At 43.4% G+C, this 16,095-nt stretch overlaps 1 protein-coding gene across 2 annotated transcripts in view; it reads left to right on the forward strand.

The window, feature by feature from the left end:
- PDE9A (phosphodiesterase 9A) overlaps window positions 1-16,095 on the forward strand; it is a 47,952-nt gene that overhangs the window by 7,186 nt on the left and 24,671 nt on the right. Inside the window, exons 2-6 of one of the 2 annotated variants that reach the window (XM_026036171.1) lie at window positions 6,190-6,260; window positions 7,964-8,041; window positions 9,059-9,102; window positions 14,417-14,471; window positions 15,306-15,376. In XM_026036171.1, the coding sequence (XP_025891956.1) occupies window positions 6,190-6,260; window positions 7,964-8,041; window positions 9,059-9,102; window positions 14,417-14,471; window positions 15,306-15,376 (319 nt within the window). The remainder of the gene's footprint in view (window positions 1-6,189; window positions 6,261-7,963; window positions 8,042-9,058; window positions 9,103-14,416; window positions 14,472-15,305; window positions 15,377-16,095) is intronic. The other variant, XM_026036172.1, reaches the window with a different exon arrangement.

Raw genomic sequence — 16,095 nt, forward strand, 5'->3', positions numbered from 1 at the left:
TGTTAATTAGTGTGAGAAATATAGAAGAATAGACAGATGTTTTGGATATAGCTGGGATCATGCTATAATACTTGTATCGGAAATTCAAACGATGAGAAATCTAAGAGATGTTTAGATATGGGTTTTTAAGCAGGGCTTCTGTTGTATTTTGGGAACTATGAACGATAAAGTAGATTTTTTTTGCTATTTTCCCAGGAAGACCTTTTTGATTACAAATTCAGAAAAAAAAAAAAAAAAGGAAAAGAGTTCCTTCCAGTCGTTTCTATAGAGTAGCATCAAAAAGCTGCTCAATCCACTTCATTTTGGTATGGGCAAAAAGTCTGCTGAAGAGAAAGAGAAAATCATAATGAAAACTTTCCTGTCAACATTCTACTAAAGCAGATCAAAATTCCTCCATGAAATTGCTGTTATAGAGCAGCAACAAAGTCCATGCAAAATATGCAACCAAGCTTTAGCGAGCCCTTTTTCTGCCACACTATACTTCCATCTCATTAGCTAAATCCTATTCTTTAGAAAGTTTTAACCCCACATTTTCAGCCTGCATTCCCTACTACTTGTTGTGCTGAAAGAGGAAAACATCACCTAGTGCTGGAACCCTTAATCAAGCAAGTTGAGAGTAGCAGAAAGAAGAAGGGCTGGAAACTGAGGATAGATTGGTTTTGAAAATATTCCTCCATTACTCATTTAGGAATTTTACTTTGATTAAAAAAAATCAAATGCTAGTTAAATACTTGGAAGAAAACCTAATTACCAACAAAAGATCAGAACAAGATAACATTCTGTACAGGGACTGCAGTTTACAGAGAGGATTAGCTGTTCTGAGGATCAAATATAGAACAGAAATTGGATTTGTAGGCTGTGTTTTTTACCATCATACCCGAAAGTGAAGAATAATATGATTAGTTGTAAGCTGGTAGGTTGCAGAGTGTGTGCTCTACAGTTGCTTAGTATTAACTGCAACATAGTCCTTTGATACTAAACTGCTTTTCTAACTGTGGAAAATGACCATGGCACCGTGCATCTCTTCTCTTTCTAAAAAGAGGTCTTGAAATCTTTGTCTCCTGCCACAGGTAGGTACTATGGATTAAGTGAGGAGGAAGATGTTTCAAACAGTGCCAAAGTGTCCCCAGAAAAGTAAGCAAGCCACAGCTTCAGTACCACAGATGTGAGCTCGGGGCCAGGAAACAGACATCCCTACTGAGTCACACTGTCCTACTTCACAGTCACTGCATGCTTCATCAAAATATTATTTCCACTCCAAAAAATCTCAGTTATTATTCATTCTGTTTTTTTTTCCCCTCCGTGTTACTCTCCAAGGCAGACAGACTGTATTGCATACTCAAATCAAATGGCTACTTCTCAGTTTTGATGGAGACTTATTAAAACTACCAAGCTAAGCATTCAGGGAGGACTATTCAGCCTTCTTGTCATTTTTCTAAACACGGTAGAAGCTTTGCTAGTAAAGGGAAACAAGGGCCAAAATATTAAATAACATAAATGCTCAAATTGGGGAAATTAACTCTTTGCACATTCTGCATCATCTGGGAAGAATATGTTCTTTTTCTCCTGTCACAAATCTGAGGGACATGCAGTTAGCAGAATTTATGTGTGCTTGGTTGTCCTGGTGGCATTCAGCTGTCAACCTGCAAACTGAATCAGGAGCCTCTGTCTCTGCTTCTCATGCAATCTGTCTCCCCTCAACTCTATTCTCATATAATTTAAGCTCTACTTTTCCTACAAAAATAACACTAGTAACTGAGCACCTTGTTTTGGCCCAGGCTGCAGGATAGTACCATACCTCCAAGCAACACTGGAGTCYCTCTGTCACGTTTTTCTTATATGAGGAGTATTAGGAACTACATTCCTGGCTTCTTCAGGCTGCTATGTCAATCTATTCATCTTTTTTGATGTATATTATGCAAAAGCTTGTCTATGCCCTTCACATGGGTGGTCTTAGCCCACCTCCACACTGCCGTAAGCCTTTGGTTTCTCATGTATTTGGTTACACTCTGTAGGAAGTCTCAGTCCTACTCTGAACACTGATCTCTTCTAGCTTGTGCATGAAGACAGGGAATGAGATGCTGCGAGACATGTCTTGGTTGTGGCTTGCCATGCTGGGCTAGGAAGAGAGAGTACAAGCAAGAAGGTGCCTGTGGTTAGAAGGAGCTGAGGCAGGTCGGAAGGGCAGTGAAGGCCCTATGTGCTGGCTGGTGGGTTTGGAGCAGGACCACAAATTCTGAGTGTCAGAAAAATGCCATCATGCAAACCTGAGCTAAACAGTAACAGCTTCAGGGCACCTGCCCAAGTAAGGACACCCTCATGAGACTAGGTAAGATGCTTGCTTCACCTCCCAGTGTCAAGAGCACACAGACAAGAGGACAGAATAGGAACAGTTTCATCACATGGAAGTTGGCTGTTCCCAGCGTTGTTGGTTCTCCCTGGTCATGGGAGAAATCACATGTCCCATTTGGGTGAAGTGTGACTGCAGGCCAAACATCACTAAATTTGCTTCATGGTGCTAATGTCCCTGAAATGATAATGGACTTTCAGTAAATAGGATTCCTATACTGTGCTGGAAGCATCAATAGCACACAGGATGAAGGCTGTCCTCTCCCCTCTCCAAAACACATTCCAATTGAAGTCATCAGCGCAGCTGACATTGACTTTACTGGGAACATAAACCTGCGGGCAATAACAGGAAAAATTGCATATTGCTGGAAAATGTTTGAGGCTGTCTGCTTTGTTTTAAAATTAAAGGAAGTTGGTCAGAAAAGCCCAGCAGGTTGCAAAAGAGAGCTTCAGTAACATATGCTCTTTTATTAAAGAAGAACAGCTGAGGATAACCATTTTTATCCTGAGATGAGTATCAAAATACAGCAGATGATTCACAAATCCTCTTCTAGCAAAATTCAGTAAAAATGTCAAGTTTGGGAAAGCTAAAAAGCATGTGCAGATATAGCTCACAATCATAAAATAGTATCGGCATTCTTTGTTTTGCTTCCCACACTTAAACTATTACATGAAGTAGAAGGAAGTATTAAAATTGAGCTTTAATACATTGAAAGCTCCTGCTGCTTTCTATGAGTCAGGCTGACTTTCTAACCTTTAATCCTTTTCTCAAGTTATTTTTTAATCTTTCTCTCTCTCATCTGTCCCGATCAATAATAATTGATTTCCAGAAAAAGAAATCTGACTACCTGAAATAACACTCCCAGCACATCACAACCTCTTCCTTGTGTTCAGCCACAATTAACATCGCCTGCTCAGTTATTGCGTGTATCAGTTGTTGGCACAAAAACAGCCTTCCAATGTTCTGCGAGCCAATTTTAGCAGCTATCACTCCAATAAGCTGCTGTGTTCTGCAAGAAGCAAGCTTTCCGTCCTGTCTGAACTCGATTAACTACACTTTATTGTTCTGATTGTCACTGATCTTAATAAACAAGGGTGAATTGTTGTGGTGATTATCAGAACAGCCTTTTGGGACACACCAGGCTTTAATACCACCCATTTCCCAAGTTAAAGCGTTTAACTATCATCTCAACAATTATCTGCCTTGATTTTTTATAACCTGAATATATTATCTAGTGTTATTTTATTTAGGTTGGAAAAAAGGGAAGGTAGTTATTAACTTATATATCAGTCATAACCTTCTCTTGAGGTCAGAAATGTGTTCTTCTCTGCCACAAAAATCCTAGCCCACACTTAAAGAATAAAAGGATTTTTCTATCTGACTTTCTAGCTTAGAAAACTAGTATCTGAACTATTACTTTAGCATCAAAACTGAAAAAGCTTGTGCCTCATATTTAGCACCACACACCTCATTCTTGATAGGACTGAACCAGAATGGTCAGATCTTACAGTTTTGTCAGGACTCTTACAATATTTTTAAGACTTTGAGGATTGTTGCAAAAGTCATGATCGTATCAGTCACCACCTAGACTGTGGATTGCGTAGGTTACATATTTGGGGCTGGGGCTTGAGACCAGACTAGGGATGTCTGGGCAAGAAGGCTGGGGTGAGTATGAAGAACTGAAGCACTGCTGAGACAAGAAGACAGGGTGCAGAAAAGCCAGTACAGGAACAGCAGCATGGAGACAGGTTTCAGTCAGAGGAGAGCGGCAGAGTTTGTGCTTGCTGTATCACAGCCTCTCCAGAGGTTGGTGCAGTCTCTCATGGCCTCTACCATGGTCTGCCAGGAACCTACTGCTGGTCTCTGCCTGCTCTGGCAGCTGGGATTTGAGCAGGGCATCCCACAGCCCTCAGTGCTGCCAGGAAGGAACAGAGGATTGGGGTCTAGGCCAGTTGAGGGACTTCAGTTAGTTCTAAATGATGTCTTAGAAGCTACACATGAGGACTACATTCCTGCAACATTATTATGATCTAGAAATCAAAGGGTAAGTCTGCCAGAGTGAAGCTCCAGCATTAACTAACCCATACTCCAAGTGCATACTTCCATGTATGCACTTGGAAAGGGTCTTTAATTACATGATGCCGGGTTATTTTTCCAGCATGTTCCTTGCCTCACTAAATGCAGTGTSTCCACTCAGCTGAGTCAGTCAGGGGACCGAGGCAGCAGCTCTGGCTGTCTGGAGACCCTGTCTCCTCCTTTCAGCCCATGTCACGGAGGAGGCAGGAGGCTGCAGAGCYGCCAGCGAGGCTCTCCGAGCACTTGAGAACTGGCTTCTCTCTCAGAGGCTGCCCCAGAATTCAGAACTGACACGAGGCAAGTCAGCAAAAATAAGCTGTTCAAAGGCAGTCCCCGATGACACATTCTTCATTTTCTGGGTCACCAGTTTTGAGTCTGATCCGCAGACAAGCTGAGAACTCACGCCTGCAGTGGAAGACAATGGAAATTATGCCTGAAAATATCAGATATGAAGAATGATTATGCAGTTTGGAATACAGTGTTTTCACGCAGGCACCTGCAAGGAGAAAAGAGATTTTAATGTCATCAACCTGTGCCTTGGCTCTTGTCTGCAAAACATCACTTTCTTACCTYCCCATGGGCTTTATTATAGATAAGTTAATAGGTCTCTGTGAGTCCCTTTGATCTACTTTATCCTGAACTTTAAGGTTTTGTAACTATTTTATTATTTTTTTTTTTCTGGGGGCTGCAAGGCACTTCAGATCCACAATTTCCTAGAGAAACATCCACTCCAAACCACAGCCTCCCCATCTCTGCCAGGACAAACTGGCCTCTGTAGCCTGCGGCCACACCATCAACTTGAGCAACTTCCAGACAAATAAGACCCATTGTTCTCTATTGTTCTTGACTTGGTGGATATGAGCCAGATACGACTAGAGTGAGGCATTTTATTYCCACAGCAGTTTCAAAACCTCCACCATAATCAATAAATTATACTCAGACAGGCTCTCTCGCCCACCAAGACCAACTCTGAAGAGTTTCTCAATCAGTGAGAACCATCACCATGTGTCCTGAAGGACGCGTGAGTCTGGGAGAAATCCTACCATAGGATTGTGTCATTAAAGGCTGTGTCTCAAAGAGATCAAGTTAAAGTTGCATTCAGGGACTTAATGGTGGCCTTTCCAAACGTACAGGTTTTGCCTTTCCAGCTCAAATTGTGCTCTCAACTCACGAATTGCCTGGTATGCGTGGGAGGGCRGGTGTACAGAGTAAGAATAGGATGATAAAGGTGGCAATTTTCAGAATTCAAGGTCCAAACTCTGTCCATACTTTGGGAAAAATGCAGTCCGTTAGACTGCAGAGAATTTGGCACAAGTGTGGGGGGAAAAATGTTCTGTTTAAAACCAGCCTAAGCTGGTGTAATCCATATAGCAGYGTTCCTTCATACCATCCAAGGATTGTCTTAAATCTGTGTTGTTTTCTTCCTAAATCTGGGTTACTCCTTTCTCAAATTTGTGGTTGTTATCATCCTGCAGYTCTACAGTATTACCAGATACCTTTTGCTGTCCATTCACATACATTATTGCTCCACTTCTGAACAGCACAATTAGGTCTCCCRAGCCTTCTTTATCTAAAAGCACAGGTATTAAAGCAGAGGTAGAGAAATATTCCAGCTCACAAGCCAAATCAGATAATTGAAATGGTAGGATGATCCTTAAAATTAGCCCAGTTCACACCTGAATAGAACTCATATCTCACTGGGAACTAAGTGTCCTTTCTCTCCTTTGTCTTCATTTCTCCCCTGCTGCTGTTCATTTTGGAAGGTGATCTTTAGTAAATACTGCAACTCCAAAGATATTATGGACCTCTTCTGCATCGCAACGGGATTACCAAGGTAGGTCTCTCTTTTCATTTGTGACATTCATTTCACTTTTGTTCCTTTACTTTTAGGGACAATCCAGAGACAAGCCCAAAATGCAGGTTTTGCTCTTATTCCAGTTTGCTGGAAGAAGAAATTGGAACAAAACAGCATCAGTGGAAAAAGAGCATGAGATTCTTACGGGGATATAGCCATCTCAATGCTGAGGACACTTAAAAGAACAAAATGGGATGGAATGGGTTGGGACGGGATGAGATGGGGTGGGATGGGGTGGTGTGGAATGGAATGGAATGGAATGGAATGGAATGGAATGGAATGGAATGGAATGGAACGGAACGGAACGGAACAGAATAGAATAGAACCTGTCTGCCTCTAAGTGACAAGCTTTATATTTAGACAAACAACAATCTAATCGCAGGTGCAGGATATTCAAACACAAACAAATTCTATATTCACAGAAGAGAAATATTCCAAAATTCATTGGCTGAGACATATTTTCCAATTTATCTTATTCTGTAAATTTGATGCATCTCTCCTGCTGAAATTTCTTGAAGAATTTGTTTCCCATACTCTCCATGCAGACAGTATCTCATAACTTAAACTAGTGTYTTGTGAGGAATTCTGGGTTGGATGTAGCTGTGTGATAAGATGGGGAGGAAAGGGTCTGGAAGAGCCCTTTGGTACTATCACTTCTACACTATCTGTCCAGGATGGTAGCACAGAGGGAAGACAATCCTTTAACCAGGTCACAAATCCACACCTAGAAGACAAGAATTGTTGCCTGTCTATGGGACTTGAGCAGCACAGGCCAAGTGCACAACAGCAGGCAATAAGCTTTAGCCTTTACCTTTGTATATTCAGGTCAACAGCACAAAAATGCACAGGAAAAATAGGCCAAGCCTTGAATCACAGATTTATTGCATAACTCTATTTCGGTGTGCTGAAGAAAAAAATYGGACCATATTGACTCAGAATGTGCATAAGTTGCTGAATACAATTAATGCCCTGTTTAAGCTTGCTGTTTCCTTCTATTTGACATTAGAGAAGTTGATAACTCTCATTTGCCTATCATGTAAACTACTTCTACTCCAAAATACAGGCAAATTTGGAAGCATTCGTGATCCCTGTATATTTGATATTTCATTCTCAGCAGAGACTTCCAAAGAACCGTACATGTCAGATTCCTGGAGAACACCAAGGTTTACATTTGAGCCTATGAGATCACACTTAGCCCTAGATAACCAAAAAAAATAAAATAAATAAATAAAAATAAAAGCCTCTTATTTAGAAAGACTTTTGTTTTGTTTGTTTCTGTAAGACAATATACTCTACAGATAATTTCAAGATATTCATAGCCTCGATAATCATTCCTGCAGTGGAAGTTAGTCAGTATATAACTGCCTAGTCAATATATTATCATACACAGTTCCTTCGTAGAAGTCATTAGCTGGTGATTCAACAGAATACATAAGCTAGCAGGGAACAAAGTTTGCTCCAGTATCAGAGATGATCACACTTAATATTTTGTCAGAAACATTTCTGGCAATTGAAATGGATGAAACATCAAGCCTYGCCTGTCCTGTGCAAGGCTTAACAAGTATGAGACAGGGCCGGGCCAGAATGGGAGTGCTGCATGAGAGAAAGAACCATAAGMAGCAGCGCAAACTCTCAGCCAAGGTCTCTGGGTGAAATAAAACTCTTTGAAACCTACCTTTCAGGAACACAACCATCTCCCTTTTGACAGTGGACAATTGCATGGTATCCATCGATCCGACAATGCCCGCAAACTCAGAGAGGTAAGCCTTGCTCAGTGCTGCTCTCAGACAAACAAGGGCAAGTCCAAGGGTAAGAGCTGTGTTCGGCTCTGAATGCCTCYTGTGTGCTGTGAGCAGCTACCTAGAGGGAGGCAGACGACAGCAAGAATTTCATCCTGGCTATAACACTAATGCCTCCTAGTTTTGAGGATTTTCCCCTTGTTATTAAAGTAGGAGTAATTGTCTGAGGAAAAATGCTGCATTTAAGTACATAACGTAGAACATCTGCTCCCTCCCTACTCTGCTTGCTGTCAAGTCTCTCGGCTCCTTTGTTCGCTCCTTTACAGCTCTGTTAGAACTTAACCATGACATTATTTGCAAAGACAAAGACTTTTATGAGTTCAGGACTCTGCCATGCTGGCCTCGACCCCTTCTGTCTCCTCTTTGTCTTTTGCTCCTGGGTTCCTGTTGTTTGTTTAGCCTTGCCATTTTATTTCCACTCTGACTACTTGTGGTGATGACTTTCGTTGCTACTTATTTCATTGCATATTTCAGTGATGGAATATGGCATATTTGGCATATGTTGCATGGAGCATGGCATATTTCAGCAACTACTGTTATAATTTTTGCTGACTCCATCTGTAGGAGCCCTAGGATTAGCAAGGACCTATTGCACATGGTGCTGTGCAAACATCAAACCAAGAAAGGGTCCCCACCACTGGCCCTTCATCTTAACCTGCAGCAATTTCTTCACCATTTCAGCCTCCAAGCTATCAAGACTTGCCAAGGAGGAGGCTGTTTGGCCATACTTGTGTGACTGTACAGTATAACCAAGATCTCTTTATGCACTTGTTCAGTAGTAAAATGGAGGAGTATGTGTTCGTTGCAAGTGCCTGTCTTGTATTTGAATGGACAGGTTTTGAGTAGGCTTAGAATAAAGTTAAATTCTCAGGGAGTTAGTTAAATTCTCAGTTAAATTCTACTTGGCAAGGAGTAGAAATGCGAAATGCAAAATGCTTTCTCATCRTTATTAATTTAACCACTCTCTGACTTTTCTAGGTCTCCATACAAAGTAATACCTGTTACCACTGGGCAGCTCTCAGGTAACATGCTTCTTTTGAACTGTATTTACTGAAACTGAATTTGTAATGATTCTACATCCATCATAAATCTTTTTACATGGAAATTATGTGGCTACAGTGCAAGAAAGAAAGATGAAAGATGAAATGAAAGTGTTTGTAGCTCCAACAGAATAAAAAGCACTTGATCAAAATATTCTATAAGGAAATATGTTTGTCCCCCATTTTGAAAATATTTGAAGGTGAGGTGGAATGGCTGGGGTCCAGGTCTTCCAAAGTGCTTTGCTCTGGTCTGAGTCAGCACCCAGGGATGCGTTGGAAASACTCACACTGAACAGTGGTTCTGTTGAGCCCCTTTTGAAAGTCTGTTCTGCAATGTTTTGCTAAACCTGTTCTTTCCTAAAAAAAAACTCTACTCCAAGCTGAGTGCAATATGAATCTTAGATATTTCAAAATGACTAAGGAAAGAGCATGATTTCTGCTGTGGGTATGGCAGCTTTTAGTATAATAAATATTTTAAAATACCTGACAAGATTAAAGAAGTCCTGGATGAAAGACAACATCTGGAACACATTCCCATTATTGCTGTCCTCCACTGGGAGGACTAAAGTGGCATTTCCATAGGACTTCTTTTGCATTCAAGTGCTGTGCTCGTGGCAGTAGTTCTCAGATTTTGAACCTGAGCCTTTGCTTGGGGCAGTTCTTGCAAAGCATCTGTCTCTTGGTACATCATCTTGGTACAATTACGGTAACTCCTGCCACTTGCTTCAAGGCAGACTGAACAACAGCCCAAGCCTCTGCAATGTAAAGATATAGATTAAGAGAGGCTGAGTGCTTGGGCAGCACATCTTGGGAAGGTGTCAGGGACAGTAAGAGGGCAGGAGACATCRTCTGGGAACACAGCTTGGAGAAGTGAGACACAAGGAGCAGAAGTTAAGACTTCTTAGAAAGACAGAGAGGCAGAGTCCCTGGAAAGAAAAGGAGAGAACTTCTGGGGTTGGAAAACATGGTTGAAGGAAATAGGTGAGGTTCTGGGAWGGGGACAAGACACTTCTTTTTCTTATTCATGCTAACTACAGGTCTCACTCTTTTTTTTTTTAACCTCTGGTGTTATACAAGAAATCATGATGTCTGATACCGCTTTGGTATCTATATGGGAGGCACAGGGAGCCAAGGCTACCCTCGGAGTTACCGGCTGCCACTCAGGCAGAAACCTCCATAGGGACAGGCCAGCAATGTAGAAGGGTGTCTGGGGGGATCAGAAAGCCAGAAGCAGAAAGCCTGCGCATGTGGAGAGCAAATGGAATAAAAGGAGAGGAAAGCAACAACAACACAGACAGAAAACCAGGAAAAACTTCATCACAGTAAAGGATGGTTGCAAGCTGCAAACAGATCCCATGTCCGTGCTTACCGCTTGTTGCCACAGGGAGATATTCCAAGCTGAGGGGCGCACGTGACTGCTAAGGGGAAGGAAGTTATCTGCTAAATTATTTCCTCATTCAAATGAGCTCTACTGGAACAGCCTCRCACTTCTAGGAGTATATACTGCCTGCACTGTCGGATGGGAGCAGGTGGGCTGTTAATAGGTGCAGGATATTTGCATTCTGCAGTGTTTGTAACCAGTGCTACCTGGCTATATTGAAAGAACCACCTCCTGGCCAGTGAATTCTCCAGTCGGGACTCCACTGGGGAATCCCGTGCCATTATATCAGACGGGAATCTGATCCCTGGGTTTTCAAGAAAAGCTGACTTTCTTTTGCATGAACCTGACCTTATATTTTTGTAAGAACACATATGACTTTTCACACTTTCCCAGAGCCCTCGTTTTTCACTCCAGCTGACAGCACATGGCTCTGCTCTGGGCAGAATGCAGTCCACTATGTCAACAAGGTCTCTGTTTCCTCCCTGCAATTTGTAAAAGAGAGTTTTCCAAAGATCTGAGCTCAGAAGGGCAAGAAAAAATCTGGTTGTAGGTTGCCAAAGCATAAGGCAAAGTCTGCTATGGAAAGAGGAGGTAAGCTGAGCTGTGCAATGGAACTAATGTTCCTTGGTATCTGTTTCTCTTTTACATGGCTTGCCATTAATCTTAAACATTCCTGACATTTTGCTGAGAGCAGGGAGAATGAACAGAGTGGGAAATTGTTCTTCTTCATTAAAACTAAAAAAAAAAATCTCAGTTCTAGTCTTCGCTTCTTAAACAAATCTGCCTGCGTGATTCTGCTTTCCAAGGCAACTTCTCCAAACCCATGCCAAAAAAGAGTCACCACAATTTGCACAACAGTTGGAGCAAATGCACTTCTTTTCAGCAGTCTCCCAGGCAGCTGGAAAAGAGCAAGGCAGGCTGTAGTGGAACTGACACTGCTAAAGGTAAAGCAGGAAAGCATAATCTTTGGGGACAGAATATCTAAGTYGTGCCTTTTATCCAATAAAGGAGATATTCATAGGAGTCCTGCTAAGAAAATTTTTCATTTCCTGCCCATTCCCAGGCATGGGAGACAGATGGGGATTAAGATTATTATTCTAGGGAGTGCCCAGTGCGGTATCAGCACGGAGTCAGGCACCTGCAATGCAAAGACGGGGATGGGGGTCATGCTGGTGAGCTCYGAGCCAAAGTGATCCTGCGGGACCATGGCATCGTGAGCTCTCCTTCCCGCTGTGGAAGCCTCGGGAAGCAGGGGCACGGCTCTCTGGGCAGCRTAGCAACCCCCAGCTGCCAAATGGAGGAGTGCTGGAGCAGGAGGCTCTCCTGGACACCTGCCTGCTGTATTCCCGGTGCCTCCGTGGGGACACCAGCTGGCACCTGCTTTCTGGTCAAGCCGGAGGCAAACTGTGTTTGCAGCGTTGGAGCGGCCTCCGCTGAGGCTGCCAGCACCGGAGTTGCTGCAGGCTGGAGCTAGGCTCCCTTGCCAAGSAGCATGCATGGCAGCTGCCTGTGCTGCGTGCAGAGGCATTTCCTCATCCCATAGGGAATCACGGCGGAAAAGGAAAAAAAAAAAAACAAGCTAAAGAATTGAGGAAAAAGGTAACAGTGTGCACCTGGGGCATCAGCCCTGTGCAGGGAGACACGAAAGGTGCAGGGCAATGAGGAAGGGAGTAAAAGGACGCCCACTCTCTGTGTTTGGCAAAGGGGGAATGTGCCAGACTGAATGAGGCCGGCACAATTGCCCATTTTCTTGGGAAAGGGGGTTACCAGAAGTGTCCGCTCTCACTGGGAACGGGGGCGAAAGAAATGGATCTTTGTCTCTTTAAGATGAGGAGAACTGCCACTCTTAGTCATATATCTTTACTGCACCCTAGGGTTATAAAAACATACATCTTCGTTTTGAAAGTCTTTTATTACATCTATAAACATCAGATTGCAGCTGACTGTTCCCAGGATTAGAATGTCCTAGTACTCCAGGCGAGTTTTGACAGGGGGAGGGAGTGAAAGTAAGATTTTCTTTTCTTTTTTTTTTTTTTCCCCTTACTGGAACAGTGTTTATAGGGAACTTGTCAGTCTCTCGCGTGCTACAGCCGCTGTCAGAGCGCCGAGCAGCCACAGCGAGGTGAGGGGACACGGGCTCCCGTGTCCATCCTCCCTGCGGGAGCCGGGACAGCYCAGGTGCCGCGGACGGTAAGACCCCGCTCCGCTCGGCGCAGGGACCCCTGCCTGCTCTGCCTCGGCAATTGCCTTGTCAGTTGTCATTGTGAGCGGTTTTGGGGGCGGAAACTCAGAAATGAGGCTCTGTACTCAGGACTAGGCTCTTCTTGGGCTCTGCTGGCCACGCTGCTGGGAGCCGGATGGCCCCAGGAAAGAGAAAATGAGGTCTGAGGTGCGGGGATGAGGTCTGAGGTGCGCGGAGAAGCGAGTGCCAGATCGTTTTGAACAGAAAAGCGAATATCTTGGCATGTGTTTCTGACATCTCTAACACGTGAGGAACTGCAGCTCTTTTCAACAGGTACACGGATGGCTTTTTAGAAATCTGTTGTGAATGCTGGGCTGTATTTCGGTTTGATGCGTTTTGCTCAGGTGATTGCATGTGGGAGGAAATTATTTCCCCATGGACACATACAAGAAGTCCTCGCAGAGATGGCAGTTGGGCATTTCTGCTTAGGCTTWGTGGGGTTGTCCTCTAGCCTGGGGGTGCATATGAAGGCATGCAAACKTTCCTGCTTCTGAGCCAGGAACCCAGACCTGCAGACAGGCCTGGGAAGGACGGCAGCAAAGGGCACGTTCAGYGCACTGGTGTGGGGGGAAGCAGGAGCAGAAGCAATGCAGCTCAGCAAACACGGCTTGTCTTTCCTCTGCCTGTGAGAATGCAAGTGTGGACATGTACCGAAAGAACAGAAAACCTGTACTGTGCTACTTCTTCCTTACTGAAATATACTGTCCCTTACAAGCTGGGGTCCTGGGACTTCGCTTAGCTGACTTTTCTGAGCCGGGTTTAAGTAAGTGCCACAGTGCTGAAGTTGGCAGGAGGAGGCAGCGAGCTGAGTTCCCAGGGCTKCAGACACCAAAGCACCTTAGCCGGCAGCAGCAACAACGGGAGTTTGCAACGGGAGCGATCGCCTGCAGGCTCCCCCGGGTCTGCCCTAAGTCTGTGTTCAAGGGAAAACAGCGTGGGAAATCCGTGCTACAAATGTCCCGTTGGGCCCATCCCAGGGACTCTGCAGAGAGTGGAGGTCCCAGGGTCCAGGACCTCATCCTGCAAGGATGGGCAGCTCGGCATGTGGCACCTGCATGGAGTTTATGCCTCGCTATATGTTCTCAAATTTGCACTACAAAAGCAGTCTCCGGTGTAATGTCACAGCGTAAATGGTAAAGGCAGGCTGGGTTTTCTGCTGTTTGTAAGCACTGCTGTGTTGCTGCTGGATGCTTTGGTGCTGAAGAGCATTATGATCAATTTTAAATTCTCTTTCTGGTGATATGAAGGGAGCCCTGGTGAGCGGGAGGCCAGGCGCTGAGGCAAACCTTCCAAAAGCGAGGGACGCTTCTGGTGTCCCACTTGGAAAATATGAAAGGAGTCTCCTTTTCAGAGCGGACCACCTTTATAAATAATAAAACAAGGCGTCTTTCCGAGAGCCAGCACCTCTGRAAATCTTTCAGAAAGTCGTGACTGTAATCGGCAGAGACAGAGCAGTAGGGAGATAATCAAAGAAACCAGCAGTTACGAGGAAAGAGGAATCACAGGCTAATCTGCATTCCCAAACGGTGCCTCTGTTCAGAGGACCAGGATGACTTTTTGGCTAAATGTTTCCTAATCGGGGTTGGCAGTCTGCAGATACAAGTTTGCAGGAGAGCTGGATGTGCCTTCCTCGCTATATTGTTTTCTGTTATTTCTTCCTTTTGCTTTTTTAGAGAAAGAAGAATTGTTTCAGAGTTTATTGGGACAAATTGCAGAGCAATTCTCAAGGTAAGCAATCAAACAGCATTATTATCATTTTAAAATTCCATTTTTTTTTATTGGGCTGAAGTGAGCTTTTCACAGGTGCTAAGGGGGAGGACTTAAGATCTTCAAATCCCACTCTTCYTGCCAAATTTAAGCCTGTTACACATGTATCTCACTCTAAAATCAATACAGTAGCTTAAACTAGAAGTGATTTGGGCATATCTTTGATCTAAAAAGTACATCATGTATAAAATATAAATGTTTTTATTGTGTTTCTATCTTCTTATGAAGCAAAAGAAATGCTTCTTCACAGAGCATTAAAATCATCACATTTGTGTTTTAGGKTTTTTTTTCTGCTCTCATACAGATCTGTTTCTCCTCAAACAGGGTTTCTGAAGTCTGTATTGCTGCTTGTTTTTTCCCAGATGCTCTCAATAAGAGAGATCTATTCCACCCTAGTTCAGCAAACAACCATTAAAATTCAAAAGGAGGAGAGYTTCAGAGGTGTAAAAATAACAAGATGCCCATGTTAGATGAAGCATTTTCAAATCAACTTTGCTTCCCAAGGGGGTACAATAACAAGTTGCTGCTGAGAGAGGGGGTATTGAGGTGTTTCAGGGCTGTGGTGGATGCWACAAAATCATTTGGTTGATTTTTTTTCAGAAAATCCTTTGAACACATGTATTTTCCACCAAAAGTTTTACATTTCTGTGGCAGGTTTTGTTTTCCTTATGGCCATCACAGASAGAGTAACCCATCCTCTGAAAAATGTAGACATTTCTATCACAAAATCTTTTGTAGATAGCATAGGCACGGCACTATATGTATAACATTAATATATGAGGGTTTTCTTTCCAGGGTTTTTAAAATCAATGAAATGAAAACGGAAGTAGCTAATCACTTGGCAATGCTGGAGAAAAAAGTTGAATGTGAGTGTCCCTTTATTTGCCTTCAAGCTCTGTTTTTCGCTACTATTTTTCAAGCTAATTAAAGGAGGATAATGTAGCTGCCTTCTCCCACATTGATTATGTTGGATATTTGCGCAGGACAAACCCTCTGCCTTTCCTTTAGACTCTGTCCTTTCAGAAATACATTCACTGTACATTAAACCGAGCGCAATGGGGCTTGTTCCTACTCCTGGCTAAAGTCCATCCTGAGCACTAAGGCCTGAGCATGTTTCTAATAAGCGTGCGTACAACTCCCTCCCTCTCTGCCTTTTTCTGCTCTGTGTGGGGCTGAAATGTGGTCAGGACTTACCCTGCAGCTGGCTCGTATCTGCACACATCCATGCCACGGGGGGCATAAATCAGGGATGGTACCAGAAGCATCCATAAACATGCAGCATAATGCATAGTTAAATGCAACCAGAGGGTATCTCTTCGGATCTTAAGAGGCAGTGATTTCTGGCTTGCGAGCRCAGAAATCCACACTTCCCTGTTTCCTGGATGAAGTGGAGAACAGAGCCAGCACACGGTATCATTTCTAGGTTTCCCTGTTTGTTTCCTTTGCTGAGAGCAATGCAATTGTTTGTAGTTACCGTGCAGCAACAAAGTAAAGTTCATCTGGTCAAAGAGCTCCTTTTCTGTTTTTCTTCCAGGCAGCGTCTGCCTTGTAATTTTTTAGTATGTTATGCATAAAACAGATTCAG

This window comes from Nothoprocta perdicaria, unplaced genomic scaffold, assembly GCF_003342845.1.
Source record: "Nothoprocta perdicaria isolate Ctin4 unplaced genomic scaffold, notPer1 scaffold_171, whole genome shotgun sequence".
NCBI classification, from domain to species: domain Eukaryota; kingdom Metazoa; phylum Chordata; class Aves; order Tinamiformes; family Tinamidae; genus Nothoprocta; species Nothoprocta perdicaria.